General features: G+C 34.7%; 1 protein-coding gene across 2 annotated transcripts in view; it reads left to right on the forward strand.

Annotated features, from left to right (window-relative positions):
• LOC138331060 (protein-tyrosine sulfotransferase 1-like) overlaps window positions 1-19,626 on the forward strand; it is a 55,347-nt gene that overhangs the window by 20,634 nt on the left and 15,087 nt on the right. For both annotated transcript variants that reach the window (XM_069278519.1, XM_069278520.1), the window contains exon 2: window positions 17,287-18,446. In XM_069278519.1, coding sequence (XP_069134620.1) covers window positions 17,635-18,446 — 812 coding nt within the window. In that variant the 5' untranslated portion in view covers window positions 17,287-17,634. The remainder of the gene's footprint in view (window positions 1-17,286; window positions 18,447-19,626) is intronic.

Raw genomic sequence — 19,626 nt, forward strand, 5'->3', positions numbered from 1 at the left:
GCTGGAATGGGGTGCAAAGGTGCAACAGGGATTTTCTGATTAGGTTTCCCTACCACCTGACAAGTATGACAAGACCTACAAAAATCAGCCACATCCCGTTTCAACTTGGGCCAAAAGAAGTGATCTAAGATCCTGTTATAAGTCTTGGTCACACCTAGATGCCCTGCCATAGGTATGTCATGAGACAAACTTAGAATATCTTGCCTATACCTCGGTGGGACAACTATTTGATTGACAACCTTCCAGTCTTCCTCGGGAGACACATCAGGGGGACGCCACTTGCGCATCAACACACCTGACTGACGGAAGTAACAAACCGGGACTTTCTCAGCCTCTTCCTCACTCAAAGCCCGATTATACAATAAGGAGATTTCAGGATCTTTTTCCTGTTCTACTATAAGCTCCTCTCTAGACAAAGATGATTTACTCATCATGTCAGACAAAGAAGTACCCTTGTTAGGAACAACTCTATCACTATCAAAGTCTACAGGATTGCTCAAAAGATCACAATTGCTCCCGACATCCTCTATATCATGAGCCAAGAAAGTGTCACCTAACCCTGGACTATAATGATCCTCAACTACTGCAACATCAGAAACCTTCTTACTCATTGAACGAGTTACAGCACAAGAAGGGAAAATACCAGGAAATTCCTGTTGAATAGTCTCAGCATCATCTGTTTTATCAGTGATACTGGACACTAAGGGATCTACCCTTACTTTCTCTCCAGCCAAGTCATTGCCTAAAATGAGTGACACGCCCTCTATGGGAAGTTCCGGTCTAACACCAATGGTGACAGGCCCAGTAACCAAATCTGACTTTAAATAAACACAATGGAGAGGCACATTAACAAAACCTAACTCTACACCTTGAAGCAAAACACTACTACCACATGAGGTCTCCTCAGACAAAGGCACTACGCCATCTAATATCAAAGAATGAGAAGCCCCAGTATCTCGCAAAATCTTCACAGGTTTCAAGTTGGTAATATCACTAGTAAGTGAAACAAAACCTTCAGAAATGAAGGGAGAGTACTTCTCCAAGACACTATCAGACTCTGAGCTCTTAATCTCAACATACACTTTAGAATCTTCCACAATATCACTAAGTTTCTGACTAGGCTTTGACATAGCTAACACAGAAGGAACTGACTGTTTACGCCTTTGCTCCTTACGCTGGAGAGAATAACATTCAGACATAGCATGCCCTACTTTCTTGCAGTAATTACAAACAAGACCAGAAGGAGACCCCACACCTACCCTATCATCTGTTTTAGAAGCAGACTTAGTTTTATCACCTAATTTAGGTTTGTCGTTGGAAGGGCCACTAAAGGTTGGGTTCCTAGGCTGACCAAATTTACTAGTACCTGTGGTACTGTTTTTGTCTTGAGAACTGTTTTTAACAAATGAGCCTTTGTGGGTGAGAGCGTAATCATCAGCCATTGTAGCTGCTTCACTAAGTGTTTCAACTTTTCTCTCATCTAAATGAGTTTTTATGTTTGTGTGGACACAACGTTTAAAACTCCTCTATCAACAATAATTGCCTCAATTTACCGAAATCCTCATCAATTTCTTTAGAATCACACCACCTATTAAATAATTGTTCCTTTTCTCTGGCAAATTCTACATGAGTTTGTTCATCTCTCTTTCTTGAGTTTCGAAATTTCTGGCGGTAAGCCTCAGGAACTAACTCATAAGCTTTCAAAATAGCTTTCTTGACTACTTGGTAATTTGAAATGTCATCTACAGATAAAGAAGAATAAATGTCTCTAGCTTTACCTATCAAGACACTTTGAAGAAGCATTGTAAGCTTATCTTCAGGCCATTTCATACTATCAGCTATTTTCTCAAAATGTAGAAAATACTTGTCAACTTCTTTCTCTTGAAAAGGAGGAACTAACCTAATATTTCTACTGACATCAAAACCTCTGTTTCCTTGTAAACCCCTAAAAGTTAGATTACTTGAACTGTCTTGAGAAGCTAGTTCTAATTCTTTAATTCTAAGTTCTGTTTCAGCTTGAATTTTTTCCTTCTCTAGCTCTAACATCTGATCTCTCTCTTTTTCTTTTAATTCTTTCTCAATTTCTTTTTCTCTTAACTCTCTTTCTTTGTCTATTTCTTTTTCTCTTAACTCCTTTTCTATTTCTCTTTCTCTCATTTCTTTCTCTATTTGTTTCATTTTCATTTCATGTTCAAGTTCCATTTGTCTAATTTGGATTTCTGAAGTGACTGTTTCCTCTATACTATCTAATGCACTAGAGTCAAATTTGCCATTGTCAACAAAATATCTTATAATTACATTCCTAATTTCAGCTTTCCTCAAATTAGTTTTGATAGCTAGGCCTAAATGTTTACTCAATAACAATAAATCCTTCTTACTAACTTGCAAAAGAACATCCAGGGATGGCGCTTTAACAAACTGTTCTACCTGCATAGTAGTCATATTTATCTAGCTGTTGGTTTCAAATGTAAACTCAAAGTTTGTACACAAATTTTGAAAATTTCTTAATTAATTTTTCAAAGTTAGATTTCACAAATTGAATATCGATCCCGGACGAGCCCCCAATTCTGTTACATTAACGAATAACAGAAAGGAGAAACCAGCAGCTAAATTCAAAACACAATTTAATTATATATACAATATTATACAGAGATGGTTTACAATATCTAAAGTAATTGGTGGTGGTACAAGACTAGTACGGTGATTTAAAGTGTTACTTATCTGTATGCGAATGTCCTGGTATAATCCTTGATCCTTCCAGGTTTCAAATTAACAATAATCACAAATCCACAAGGAAATTGAATGTCCACTGATGATTTGTAAAGTTCCAGGCAATATGAATAAATCCACACAAAGTGTTGTAATAATCCACAGATAAAGTCACAATAGCTCTCCCAATAGAATCTTATATGGCGCTGTACAATTCTTGATATGTCTTATTACAGGTCTCATTACAGTTCTGATTAGCCTTGGACAGCTGGAGTATATATAGCTAAACCCTAATTCAAGAATATTGGAGAACCTTCTACTTCTAGAAATATCTAACTAAAAGCAGTAAACAAATAAACACACATAACTTTCTGGAAATAGATCATTCTAGATCTCTACTTAAAATCAACATGTTTACAAACATATTTGTTTATACATGATTATATTCTAGAAAGTTCTATAACCTAAATCAATGATATGACCTTCATAGGATGTATTGATAAAAAAAGCTATAGGAGTTATCTCCCTTATCTCATAACTACATGTATTTAGTGTCATACATAACAATATAATATGTACTGTAGGATGGGAGAGATAATGTCATACTATATAATATGTACTGTAGGATGGGAGAGATATTGTCATACTATATATAATATTTACTACTGTAGGATGGGAGAGATATTGTCATACTATATATAATATGTACTACTGTAGGATGGGAGAGACATTGTCATACTATATATAATGTGTACTACTGTAGGATGGGAGAGATATTGTCATACTATATATAATGTGTACTACTGTAGGATGGGAGAGACATTGTCATACTATATATAATATGTACTACTGTAGGATGGGAGAGACATTGTCATACTATATATAATATGTACTACTGTAGGATGGGAGAGACATTGTCATACTATATATTATGTACTGTAGGATGGGAGAGATATTGTCATACTATATATAATATTTACTACTGTAGGATGGGAGAGATATTGTCATATTATATATATAATATGTACTACTGTAGGATGGGAGAGACATTGTCATACTATATATAATATGTACTACTGTAGGATGGGAGAGATATTGTCATACTATATATAATGTGTACTACTGTAGGATGGGAGAGACATTGTCATACTATATATATAATATGTACTACTGTAGGATGGGAGAGACATTGTCATACTATATATATAATATGTACTACTGTAGGAATGGGAGAGACATTGTCATACTATATATAATATGTACTGTAGGATGGGACAGATATTGAAATACTATATATAATATGTACTACTGTAGGATGGGAGAGATATTGTCATACTATATATAATATGTACTGTAGGATGGGAGAGATAATGTCATACTATATAATATGTACTGTAGGATGGGAGAGATATTGTCATATACTATATATAATATTTACTACTGTAGGATGGGAGAGATATTGTCATACTATATTATATGTACTACTGTAGGATGGGAGAGACATTGTCATACTATATATAATGTGTACTACTGTAGGATGGGAGAGATATTGTCATACTATATATAATGTGTACTACTGTAGGATGGGAGAGACATTGTCATCCTATATATAATATGTACTACTGTAGGATGGGAGAGACATTGTCATACTATATATAATATGTACTACTGTAGGATGGGAGAGACATTGTCATACTATATATTATGTACTGTAGGTTGGGAGAGATATTGTCATACTATATATAATATTTACTACTGTAGGATGGGAGAGATATTGTCATACTATATATAATATGTACTACTGTAGGATGGGAGAGACATTGTCATACTATATATAATATGTACTACTGTAGGATGGGAGAGATATTGTCATATACTATATATAATGTGTACTATACTGTAGGATGGGAGAGACATTGTCATACTATATATAATATGTACTACTGTAGGATGGGAGAGACATTGTCATACTATATATAATATGTACTACTGTAGGATGGGAGAGACATTGTCATACTATATATTATATGTACTGTAGGATGGGAGAGATATTGTCATACTATATATTATATGTACTACTGTAGGAATGGGAGAGACATTGTCATACTATATATAATATGTACTGTAAGATGGGAGAGATATTGTCATACTATATATAATATGTACTACTGTAGGATGGGAGAGATATTGTCATACTATATAATATGTACTGTAGGATGGGAGAGACATTGTCATAATATATATAATAATATTTAATATGTACTACTGTAGGATGGGAGAGATATTGTCATCCTATATATAATATGTACTACTGTAGGATGGAAGAGATATTGTCATACTATATATAATATGTACTGTAGGGTGGGAGAGACATTGTCATACTATATATAATATGTACTACTGTAGGAATGGGAGAGACATTGTCATACTATATAATATGTACTGTAGGATGGGAGAGACATTGTCATACTATATATAATATGTACTACTGTAGGATGGGAGAGATATTGTCATACTATATATAATATATACTGTAGGATGGGAGAGATATTGTCATCCTATATAATATGTACTACTGTAGGATGGGAGAGACATTGTCATACTATATATAATATGTACTACTGTAGGATGGGAGAGACATTGTCATATTATATATAATATGTACTGTAGGATGGATTGCAACCAAATTTGGCCAGAAACTTCCTTAGGGGAAGGGGATCAGATTTTGCATAAATGGTGACCCTGACCCCCTGGGGGCAGGAGGGGCGGGGCCCAATAGGGGTAATCGAGGTAAATCCTATAAATCGCTACTTGTCCTAGAGTTCTGCATGGATTGCAACCAAATTTGGCCAGAAACTTCCTTAGGGGAAGGGGATCAGATTTTGCATAAATGGTGACCCTGACCCCCCTGGGGCAGGAGGGGCGGGCCCATTAGGGGTAATAGAGGTAAATCCTATAAATCGCTACTTGTCCTACAGTTCTGCATGGATTGCAACCAAATTTGGCCAGAAACTTCCTTAGAAGAATGGGATCAGATTTTGCATAAATGGTGACCCTGACCTCCCTGGGGCAGGAGGAGCGGGGCCCAATAGGGGAAATAGAGGTAAATCCTAAAAATCGCTACTTGTCCTAGAGTTTTGCATGGATTGTAACCAAATTTGGCCAGAAACATTCTTGGGATTAACAGAATTTGTATAAATTTTGACTTTGACCCCCCTGGAGGAGAAAGAGTGGGGCCCAATAGGGGAATTAGAGGTAAATATTCAAATTTCCTCAGAAAAGAAACAATGAAGTTGTATTCAGAACATAACTTGGCATTACAAACCAGGTGAGCGATACAGGCCCCCTGGGCCTCTTGTCTAATTTGGCTTGGCAGTGTCAATTTCATGTGTGTAGGCCTATGTGTATTACGGCCGATTAGGAAACAATATTCTGACCTTTTGTTATGGGATCTATGCAAAACTGAAATCCGTGAACAATCAATAGAATTTGGAAAGAAAAAATCTAAATTCAGAAAAAATATAATAAATGATTTAGAAAGCAAGCTTAAAAAACTTGAAGAAAATAATCCAAACCAAGAGGAAATAAATACAATTACAAAGCAGATAGAAGACCACTACTCGCACTTAGCTATAGGAACACAGATAAGATCACGTGCTAAGTGGGTGGAGCAGGGTGAAAAAAATACTAAATATTTTTTCTCATTAGAAAAGGGGAGACAAATGAAGAAATCGATAACTAAACTAAAAAATGAAAAAGGGGAATTACTGTCAAAACAAGAGGACATATTAAAATATGAAAAAACAATTTTATGAAATTATGTACACTACAAAGTGTCCAAATTCAGATGAAATAAAACAATATGTAGATTCTATAAACTTTGAATCAAAATTAACTGATGAAGATAGTGATAAATGTGAAGGCCTAATAACAGAAAATGAATGCTACCTAGCTATAAACAAAATGAAATTAAATAAAGCTCCAGGCTCAGATGGACTAACAACAGAATTTTATAGGAAATTTTGGCCTTATTTAAAAGAATTACTACTAGACTCTATTAATGAAGGATATTTAAACAATGAATTAGCATATTCACAAAGAGTAGGGATTTTGTCATTAATGTATAAAAAAAAATGATCCATTAGACCTAAATAATTGGCGACCTCTGACTATTCTAAATATAGATTACAAGATATTAGCTCATTGTTTATCAGAAAGAATAAAACCCCTCCTACATAAAATTATAAATACTGACCAGAATGGTTTTGTCGAAGGTCGTGATATTAGATATAGCATTCGGCTAATCAAAGATATAATAGATTATTCAGAGAAATTTAATGTCACAGGATCAATTCTATTTTTAGATTTCGCCAAGGCCTTTGATTCAATAGAATGGGAATTTATGTTTCATACTTTGAAAAGTTTTGGATTTAAAGATAGTTTTAGAAAATGGGTCTCTATCCTATACAGTAATATCTATTGTTTAATTACAAACAATGGTTGGTTATCAGAACCAGTAAAGATTACACGTGGAATCGGGCAAGGCTGTCCTCTATCAGCCCTGTTATTTGTTTATCACAGTTGAAACATTAGCTATGAAAATAAGACAAGATGAAAATATTCATGGTATCAAAGTTAAATATACAATGAAAAGACATTTCAAAATTTCTCAACTTGCAGATGATACTACATTATTTCTAAAATCTAAAACTGATATCTCTACTGCCCTGAATCTTATAGAAATATTTGGAAGTCTCTCGGGCTTGATTCTTAATAGAAAAAAATCTCTAGGTCTAAAGTTAGGAAACAATAAAATACAAATAAAAGATGACTTTGAAAATATAGACTGGTCACAAAGTGTTATAAAAGCATTAGGAGTATACTTTGGGCTTAACAATTTCCAATCATCTCAAGTCAACTGGGAGAATAAAATCGAAAAAATAAATAAACTAATTAATATTTGGAAAATTAGGAAATTATCAATGATCGGATGAATACAAATTGTTAAATCATTACTTATACCCCAGTTAACCTATCTTATATCTGTACTAAGTATCCCAAAAAATAGTATAATAGAGGTGGAAAGTATTATCCATAAATTTATATGGGAAGGTAAGAATGAAAAAGTGAAAAGAAAAACTCTATGTAGACCTTACAATGAAGGAGGACTAAACAATTTAGATCTTAAATCTCATATCACAACTATACTTGTAGGATGGGTTAAAAAATTAAAAAACAATGAAGAAAACCAATTGAAAGTTATTCCTGAATTTTATCTAAACCAATATATTTACAGTCAGTAGTGAATTGATAGTATAACCCCCGTTGATTTCAACCAAAGGCTACTCAACTTTATTTCTCGATAGATTGAGTATGTCACGCGCAATTTGGAGCCGTGCGGATGAATTTATGGTGGTCCAAATCAGAACCTTTTGGTGTTTTCAGTACCAAACGTAGGTTCGATGAACATGTACATGTATCAAAATAGGTTTTAACACATATACATGTACGTGTGTAAATACAAATGTAGAAAAGCTACATTGTTTATGTTACTACCGTACCTCTTTGAGCAATGCTTCCGTGCGTATGATAAATAAACACTGTTGTACAATGTACAGTTTTGCACATTCCGATGACGTCGCAATGTTTACATGTTGTGTGTCGGTGAGTCTGTGTTGTTCGCTACAACATGTAGATCTACATCCTATTTGTATTTTTAACATATTTGGTTGTACGCAAATGGATAAGATATGTTAGGACAACATCAGTCTTTGAGTTGCATAAGTTTAACCAAAACGACCTAGCACGATAATGCATTTTTGTTCGCCTCGGGGGACAGACAAGTCCTGTACGTTATCTACTTACACAATGTACGTTTGGGTGTTTCGAAATATGAATGAAATGGAATCCTACAATTGTAGCTTTACAATACTTGTAATAGATATCTCTAATATTTATTGAAGTGTTTGAAACACCAATATAAATATATGCTAATATTTTGAGAGCGGTAAACGTTTACAGTAGTGGGCCTACCTGTGTTTGTACATGTTCCTCGAAACGACGTCCGATGCATTTGAAAATCTCCAAAATCCGGAAATAATGACATTGAACTATGTAAACATCCGTGTATTCAAGTAATTTCAAACGTGAACTGATTAAGTAGAACTCAAGTGATCACAAAATTGAAAAAACTCTCTGTTTGTCACACCTCCTTGACACAGGCGGTTTGAATCGGACGCCGCGTCACAACTACGTTAAATATCCTGCCACGTTATGAATTATGTAAGCGTGTGTAATCATACGAAGTAAAAGATTAAATCCAAAGTGCTTTGCACCACGGTGTTTTTAACAACAGATAAATAAAACGATTTATAGTTTCATACCGGGAAAACCCCATATATATGCTTCATCAGACGGAACTCATTTTATTTGTATGTTCATTGATAAATTGGCGGGAATTTCCGCAACTTCGAGTGGCTGTTCCAAATGCCTGTCGGAACCAAACGATATAATTCAATTTTAGTCTTATAAATGCCATAAACACTAATAAGGGTAAATTTTGAGCTACGAAAATAATAGTTAAGACTGTAAATATAAGGATTAAAGTCTCTTTCTGGTGGTTCTATCGAAGGATAAAGTTGAGTAGGGTATCGATATTTGTTTCATGGACCGCTTCGCGGCCCATTCCAAATATCGATACCCTACTCAACTTTATCCTTAGATAGAACCACCAGAAAGAGACTTTAATCCTTAATTGGAAAAGACATGTTAATTTTCTCGATGAACATAGCCGATACAAAATGCTTAGAAATGTTCAAAAATATACCTAAATTTTACCAAGATATAATAAATGCTTGGGTGAAAATAGGTGGTGGTTACATGAAAAATCCAAAAACTGTTACAGATATTGGAAAACAAGTGATATGGGGAAATAAATTTATCACACTTAACAGAAAATATCTAATCTTTACCAACTGGATAAAAAGTGACATTATTACCATTAGAGACATTCTAGACACTGAAGGTTGTATTAATGAAAACAGAATTTTGAACAAACTTCAACATAAACACAACTGGATATCACAGATATATATGATTAAAAAGGCAATACCAAAATCATGGCAGGAAAAATTAAAGAATTCAGACATATCAAAATATGATTTCAATGATAAAAATGAACATTTAAAAGTATCACTATACCATACCAAACAATGTTTATCAATTGAAAAAATCACAAATAAAAATCTATATAGAAATTTGGTTCAAAAGACTTCGGAACAGCCTATAGCCTACATAGCCTGGGAGAAAACATTTATACATCTTAGTAAATCTGATTTAGAACACAAATTAGAAAAATCGCTCGAGTTTACTTCCAATAAAATTGATAATAACAGAATAAAAGTGTTTAAATGGAAGCTTATCAATAGAATTTTGGTCAATAACTCACTCCTTTGCAAATTGAAAATAAAAAACAATCCGCTATGTATTCTTTGTGGGATGAGGAAAATTATGAACACTTTTTTGTAAGATGTAAATATATAAACTCATTCATTCTTCGCATCAATGAGTTGTTTCGAACACTAGGATACTGTAAAAATATGATCACATTAGAAAATATAGTACTGGGCTATAAAATAGACTATGAGAAATATGAAAATATAAATTTCATACTCACATTCATTTCTTTTGTTATTTATAAGGCATATTACACAAGTGATTGTAAGCAAAAAAATGTAAATATTGAACAGCTACTCAGACAAGAAGTACACTTTGTCTGCAGAACTCAAAAACTTAAAAATTTACCTCTTTCAAATGTAACGAAATCAGTATGTGCTTTTCTGGGTATTAATCCAACCTCTGACATCTTATAAGGTGCATGCTTATGACAAATAAATCCAAAACTTGAAAATCCATAACACTGTCACCTTAATAGAAATAATCCTATCCACTTCACCCTAAACAGCAAACCTAAAAAAAAAAAAAAATAATAATAACAATAAACCGAATTACACAGATATATGTAAAGAATATGTTATTTTGTCATATCATAATCTTTATCAATATAAGTCAACACATGGAATATCCGAATATGTGTTTTAAAAATTCAGAAATAACAGTTACAGTAACACGTAATAAAAAAAAAAAAAATACTCACCATATTAATAAAGAACAAGCCGAAACCCATATTTGAATCCTCTCAAGACAAACATGTGCTCCGAAATATGTCTAACATTGCCACGAGGTACCACATACACTACACGTGGCAGCTTACAGGATGTTGTTTTAGTCACTTAGTCTCATTCAGTCAGACTCTTGATGATAGAGATGTTCTGATTGTGAGTTATCTCCCCTCTAAAGATCCTTACGTCAAAACAAGTACATGTATACGAGTTATTTCCCTTGTTTTATTTGACGAAATCATGACATTAACTTGTACTAATATTATCTGTCTTTATTTTCAACAGTTATTAATTTAAGAGATTATAATCATAATTCATATAATGTATTTATTATAAGAATAAACATATGTATGAATGATTTGAATGTCAGTATGAGAGAATCAAATTTGCTGAAGTTATGTATTTATTTGTAAAATACTATACGTAAAATACGTGCATTTCTTGAATAAAAATGTATGTAAAAATAAAAAAAAAAATAAAAAAAAAATTCTGACCTTTCAATAAATTTTGCGATAACAGCTAGTGAGCATTACATCAAAGACAAATTCTGCATATAACTATAAACATTTACTCACATTTTTGATGATGTGAAACCTGTGCACATCTATACAATAAAACCACTCCGCCATGAAAATTCAATGTTGTTTTGTTCATTTTACATACTACTTGATGGTATGAATAAATCAAACCTTAGTATTCAAAAATACAAACATTGAATTTGTACATACATATGCACCATAGACGGTGTGTTTTGAGTATTCAGTTGGGACTTTATGATTTTGGTCTCATTACGCGTCATCTTGACTCCTGAAAATCACAAACAACACCTTCTTCGATGTCTTCCTCCGTGGCAGACTTTCGGTTGATTTTGGATTGTGTATATTTTGTTCCAATTTTACGTAATTCATGCATCTGATTGATTAATGTAATCAAACGTTAGGAAGATAATTGCAAAAGAAAGTTCTTATTACGTTTATAAACTTTTTTGTTTTGGTTGCATTGACGAACTATATATGATAATATTATTGTGCAGTAAAAGTTAATAGTTTTGAGTCCGAGTGTCCTCTCTTGTTCTGTCACTGGTAGTTGTGTCTTTTGTTTATTGACAACTGCGTTGTATTGAAATGGAAAAATTACAAAACTTATCTACATAAACTTACAAAATATAATGATAATATAGATCTATACAGTGGAACCTCCCGAAACCGATCATGGTCGGTGCAAAGGATTTTGGCCGGTTTAGAGAGGGTTCGGTTTGGAGAAGTGAACCGAATATCGATCATTACGATCTGGATTCAATTGATCGGAAGTCGTTGTCTACACTATACTGTACTGCCTGTATGCCTAGTTTTCGTTATAACCGTCGGATTTTGATTGTTAATGTGATTGTTATAAAATAAAGAGAGAATCATACGTTCAAAAGGAAAGGATTAAAGCAATCTCGACTTTTTTGCCGCTTATAAACGTAGTTAGTTGCGTGAATGTTCTTGGAGATGTTCTCGTATGCACTATTAACCTACATACGGCCGATCACTTCCGGTTACGTCAAGTATCAAATTAATTAAATATGGTCTAATTACATGATGATCAGTCGATGCCAGTCATTATTTGACATGATCAATTTCTAAGAAAATGCATGGCTTCGACTTCTTCATATAGATTATTTACGTTGTCTGCAGGACAACTTCTTATGTAAATGAATACAAAACTTCCTCTTTATTACTAGCTTTGCTTGTTTTCCTACAGTAAACAAATCGCCAGTACATGTGAAGGTAGACCTTCGTTAAATATCTAAACAATTGACATAATTAAATAATTACACCATCATCACTGGTATAATTACCGTGTACATATACCTATAGCTTTCACACATGTATACATGCCCCAGGACATGACATGCAACAATGATGGATACAGGTACGTGTGTATTTCACGTTCGGTTGATCAGATCTCAATATGCAAGCTCTCGGTGTCGCTCAGGTCAGGCCGGTTTTCAGAAGTATACTTAAGTTACATTTGACTATTCTGATCTCAAAATCGGTCCGGTATTCGGAATTGGGAGGGATCGGTTTTGGGAAGTTTTATTTACTATTAATAAAGAGGAATTCATTCCGTACATTACATCCAAGTTCGGTTTCTAGAGGTGATCGGTTTTAAGAAGATTCGGTTTTGGGAAGTTACACTATATATGTAAGAGCAGCTTAAAGTGATAAATGAACTTATATTGCCGTGTAATCTACGGTAGCCTTACGAAGACTTGCTAAAGTTCAATGCATTGCATGAAATTTTCTTGATGTTAGCGTTCTTATGAATTCGAAAGAAATTTGAGTGTTATAAGTAACCAACTAATGTACCTTTTATTTGGCAAAAGTATCTGGCCATGATTTATTATTTTTCAAAAGTCGACAAAGCAAAAGTCACAATAACGTGTTTCAACTGCTAGGCTTACGAAGACTTCCTAAAGTCCGATGCATAACATGAAGTTTTCTTGATATTAAGTTACGACTAGCTGTACTAGCGTTCTTGTGAATTTAAAAGAAATCTGAGTGTTATATGTAACAAAATAATGTAGCTTTTTTTGGCAAAGTTATCTGGCTATGATGTTATATTTTTCCGAAAATATTCTTAAATATTAAGTGGATATTAAGATAGGGATATGTTAACTTATTATATTTTTTTTTTTGTCTTTTAAGAAACATTGACGAAAAAAATAATTTAAGTGATTAATAAAGAATTGTAAAAAATGACTCAGATTCTGACCGGATTTATTGGTGTTGAAATCGTTATTTCAGTAATAATTTTAATAGAAAATTTATTTCAGTTATTTTAGGAAAATGAGATATTCAACTTATTGTTCTTGAAACAACTTAAAAATACATCATAATCTTCATAGAATAAATACGGTATAGTCTACCGTATATATGTATATATGATTAACTCCAAAATTCAACACTGCACACTCAGTATACTAAATTCAATATTTAAATGAAAAACCAATTTCCTTATTCCTTTGTTTGAGTCCTTCATTCACAGTATCTATGAGTGGCCTTGGCACTTTGATTCATGTTTAATAGGCCTAACACTCAGGTGTAAGTCAATCGTAATGGCTGCCATTTTGGGTAAGTGTAATACTAGATCCGGAAAGGTTTAAAATTTCCGGATTTCACTAATAATCATGTTAAAAATAATGAAAGGGAATGAATTTTCTAAAGTTTTGGTGTAAATTTAAAATGAAAAATCTAAATAAAAAATACTAGTTATAAATAATTAAATTTTAATATTTTTAACCCACCATCATCAGATGATGGGCTATTCAAATCGCCTTTCGTCCGTAGTCCGTCGTCCTTCCGTCCGTCCGTCCGTCCGTCCGTCCGTTAACAATTCTGTCTCAAATTTCATGTGCAGGTTCCCCTAGGGCCTTAGTTGTGCATATTGCATTTTGGGACTGATCGGTCAACAAAATGGCCACCAGGCCGCCATCTAGGATTTTGACAATTGAAGTTTGTTACCGCTATTTCTCAGAAAGTTATGAAGGGATCTGTCTTAAATTTCGTGTGCAGGTTCCTCAGGTCCCTAGTTGTGCATATTGCATTTTGGGACCGATCGGCCAACAAGATGGCCGCTAGGCAGCCATCTTGTATTTTGATAGTTAAAGTTTGTTACCGCTATTTCTCAGAAAGTAATGAAGGGATATGTCTCAAATTTCATGTGAATGTTCCTCTAGAGGTTTTCTTGTGCATACAGCATTTTCGGACTGATCGGTGAACAAGATGGCCGACAGGCTGCCATCTTGGATTTTGATAGTTAAAATTTGTTACCGCTATTTCTTAGAAAGTACTGAAAGGATCTGTCTCAAATTGTATTTGTAGGTTCCTCTAGGTCCCTAGTTGTGCATATTGTATATTGGGACCGATCGGTCAACAAGATGGCCGATAGGCAGCCATCTTGGATTTTGGTAATTGAAGTTTTATTACCACTATTTCTCATAAAGTACTGAAATAATCTGTCTCAAATTTCATGTGCAGGTTCCCCTAGGGCCCTAGTTGTGCATATTGCATTTTGGGACTGATCGGTCAACAAAATGGCTGCCAGGCAGCCATCTTGGATTTTGATAGTTAAAGTTTGTTACCGCTATTTCTCAGAAAGTACTGAAGGGATCTTTCTCAAATTTCATATGTAGGTTGCCCTAGGGCCGTAGTTGTGCATATTGCATTTTTGGACAGATCAGACAACAAGATGGCCACCAGGCCGCCATCTAGGATTTTGACAATTGAAGTTTGTTACCGCTATTTCTCAGAAAGTTATGAAGGGATCTTTCTCAAATTTCGTGTGCAGGTTCCCCTAGGTCCCTTGTTGTGCATATTGCATTTTGGGATCGATCGGCCAACAAGATGGCCGCCAGGCAGCCATCTTGTATTTTGATAGTTAAAGTTTGTTACCGCTATTTCTCAGAAAGTAATGAAGGGATATGTCTCAAATTTCATGTGCATGTTCCTCTAGAGGTCTTGTTGTTCATACAGCATTTTCGGACTGATCGGTGAACAAGATGGCCGACAGGCCGCCATCTTGGATTTTGGTAATTGAAGTTTTATTACCACTATTTCTCATAAAGTACTGAAAGAATCTGTCTCAAATTTCATGTGAAGGTTCCCCTAGGTCCCTAGTTGTGCATATTGCATTTTCAGACCATTCGGTGGAAAAGATGGCCGATAGGCCACCATCTTGGAATTTGATTATTGAAGTTTGTTACTGCTATTTCTCTGAAAGTACTGAAACGATCTGTCTCAAATTTCATATTCAGGTTCCCCTAGGATCTTAGTTGTGCATATATATTGCATTTTGGGATCAATTGCTGAACAAGATGGCCAACAAGTAGCCATCTTGGATTTTGATAATTGAAGTTTGTTACTGCCATATATCTCAGTAAGTAATGAAAGGATCTTTCTCAAATTTTATATAAAGTTTGTAGTAAAAGTTTGAAAAGCAGAGAAAAGATCCATCTTTCCATTGTCAGATGTAGATCATTCTTTCGTGGGCGCCAAGATCCCTCTGGGACCTCTTGTTAATAGTGATTTATGATTAATTCAAAATTTAAATAATCAAATTTCAATAAAATTTACTTTTGTTTTCTCTCTCTCTCTAAAATACATTTTGACTACTACTGTAACAGATAAAGAATATTTTAGTAATTAGTAAGTGCTTCTGTTGTGATGAAAATTAAGTACATTCATAACTGTGAAACATTTAAAGGTAGATTTCGCCCAACCAAATAAATATTTTTTTGTGAAATGCGATGAACGGAAGAAAAGATGGAAAAACATATTAAAATACCTCAATTTAATTTCTTTATGCGTTTGAGATTGAACAAATGTGTCTTGAATACAAAATTGAAGGAAATCCTTGATGTTATTACGGTGTCCGTCTGACAAAATAGTATGCAAATGAAGCTGCGATGGATTGTGTTGTCAAAGTTTCGCGCATGCGCATTGTCACGCACTAAAAGTAAACAAAATGGCTGAACTAAAGTGTGTGAGATAAAGAAAAATATATCTGAATCGGCAACAAAGTGGAGGAAATTATAATGGATTCGGTAGCGTCCTAGGATATCTATAGGGAATTAAATTCAGAGATGGCATGTACAATAGAAGAAACAGAAGCCACATCTCAAGTGGAACTTGCCCGAATCTGTTGGGACTCGTGTAACGGCATTGCACGTGAGTTAAATTTCAACACATATGCCAGCGCACAAACAGCCGCAGACTAACTACATGTATATTTGGTGTACAAAGCTAGCGAGCGCATGTAAGTAACATGAAGTGTTTTAGATTATATGATATGTATATGGTAAACAGTCCATCGCACTTCAATTTGTTGTTGTTGTTTTTTTAACTAAACATGCCGTGTCAAGACTGTCACTTCTATCTGACATTTTGTTGCACGCTTCCGTTTGTTGATGCGGCCTCATTTTGGAAAAAAGTACGTCATGTTCTATGTAAAGCTTGACTTCACTCTATTTTTAGGGGAGTATTTTCCTGGTCAAGCTAGACAACTGACCACCCATATTGTTCGCTGTATGCATTGAAAATGATCTGAAGATTATATCTATGTACAGGATAAATTTCAATTTCGTAGTCTATATATTTCATTGGGCGAAACCTACCTTTAAAGCTAATTTAATTAAGCCCTTATTAATGCTGTACATGTTATGCATACTATGGTATCGCGATCCTTCGGTAACCTGTATATTAAGACACCTGTCTGTCCCTTGGGGTGTCTCATTACACAGGTTTGACTGTACTACTGTAGGATGGGAGAGCTATATATAATATGTACTATTGCAGCCACAGGGAATACTGCTTTGAGGCATCTTGTTAACCTTGTATTGTTTTTCTTGCAGTGATGAACTAAGAGAAGATTGCTGTACTATAAAGATTAATTGCGGAGCAGTGGTCATTTGATTGGCTAGGAGATAGCCATGAGTCTCAGGTTAAAGATCTGAGGATAGTGTGTTCTTCAGCTAAAAATACTCTTCTGACTTGACATGATAAACAACTTGAAATGTAATCATGTGCTGTAAAAAGCTAGTTTTGAACATAATCCTCAAATTTGAATTATTATACAGTCATGATTGTACTTAAGCGTGACGTCTACTTACTGATATGAAGAAGAAGACTGCTGATGTTGTTGTTGAGTAACAACCAGCCAGAGTTTCCACTGATGTTTGATATTTAGATTTGGTGTATCCATGAGGATGAGGAAGAAGACCGTTTTCGGAGGCTTGCTTTGCATGTCCTTTGTATTTTTCATATACAGTTATCTCCCTTGTGAGAATGGACCCAAAGCTTATATGGTTCCGAAAGAGCAAATCAAATATATCTATGATCACAATCAAAAAGCCATACCATACGATAAAAACATGCCAATTATCTTCATCGGTGGCATGCCCCGAAGTGGCACGACATTAATGCGGGTCATGCTGGATGCTCATCCAGAAGTTCGTTGTGGTGAGGAAACAAGAGTGATTCCAAGGATTCTGGGAATGAGGACCCATTGGCAACGATCAGAGACAGAAAAACGTCGCCTGAACGAGGCAGGAATCACAGACGAAGTGATAGATTCGGCGATAACGGCATTCATGCTGGAAGTGATTGCCAAGCATGGCGAGGCAGCACCAAGGCTTTGTAACAAAGATCCTTTCACACTGAAATCAAGCCTTTATTTATCAAAATTATTTCCGAACTCCAAATTTCTATTCATGATTCGTGATGGTAGAGCTGTGGTGCATTCAATCATCTCCCGAAAGGTGACCATTACCGGATTTGACCTTTCCAGTTACCGTAGTTGTCTTAAGAAATGGAACCAAGCGATGGAGTCTATGTACGCCCAGTGTCTCCATGTAGGTTCTAGTCACTGTATGCCTGTATACTATGAACAACTCTCGCTACATCCACAGGTCTGGATGAAACGTATTCTGGAATTCCTCGATTTACCCTGGAATAGCTCTGTACTTCATCACGAAGATTTTGTTGGAAAACCTGGTGGGATCTCCTTGTCAAAGTAAGTACAATATAACCTATCTTAGCAACCATCTCTGTATAAAGATTTTTGTATATGATCATTTCAGGGGCCTGTACCTTTTAATTTGGGAAAAAAAACTACATTTTTCCTTCATTGAAATGCATATATATTTAGCAGAGGTTTTTTAGCTCACCTGGCCCGAAGGGCTGGTGAGCTTATGTCATGGCGCGTCGTCCGTCGTCTGTCATCCGTCCGTCGTCCGTCCGTCAACATTTCCTTTAAATCGCTACTTGTCATAAAGTAGTGCATGGATTAAAACAATATTTGGTCAGAAACTTCGTTAGGGAAAGGGGATAAGATTTTGCATAAATGGTAGGGCTGAAACGATTAGTCGAATAATCGGAGGCGATTAGATTAATGAAGCTAATTGCTGATAATCGATTAAAGATTTTATTAATCGTTAATCGTAACATGCATAGCCAGTGCATTGTAAGCTGACTAAACACGTTGACAGATCATGGATTTCTGAGTAAGCCATTCCGACTGGAGTTTTATCTCTTTATGTACATTTTTTGAACTCAACAAAGCATATATAATGTGAGAAATACTTGTTAAATTATGTCTCTGTGGAAGTTAAAGTCATTAATCAATGAAAAAGTGGATGTCATGAGAAAGCTTGCAACACGTTGTTCGCCAATTTTCACTAGCGATCGACTCCATGTTGTTACGTCACTGAGGCCTAATCGCCGCCGGGACGCTCGGGAGCGGAAGGAGAAGTAATCTTGAACATTTAAATTTTACTATTGCATGTGTTGATCATATAAAAAGAATGTTTTTGTTCATATTCTAATTGAATATAAGAGTTGTTGATTTATTTTATTTTTTTGATCACGGAAATGAAAAAGTTCATTGACGAAAATTTGGTTATGTCACTCCGTGGCGATCCAGATTTGGTTGATTAGTCGTACCTGTGAAGGTCACGTCAAAACAGCGGGTTAGCAGACTTGATTTAAACGATGTTATGGAAGACAATACAGGAACGGAATACAGAGCTTATTTGGGATAAAATACGTTTGTTTTGTCAATACATCTATTCTTATTTGTTGGTAGGCTTATATTATATAAAGCATATCCTCTGTCATATTATACGGTAGGTGTTATTATTAGTTGATAACAAAACATGGCGGACGTTTTCAGTAGTCAGTAGTGAAACAATATA

The sequence above is a fragment of the Argopecten irradians genome, chromosome 9 (assembly GCF_041381155.1).
Source record: "Argopecten irradians isolate NY chromosome 9, Ai_NY, whole genome shotgun sequence".
NCBI lineage: Eukaryota > Metazoa > Mollusca > Bivalvia > Pectinida > Pectinidae > Argopecten > Argopecten irradians.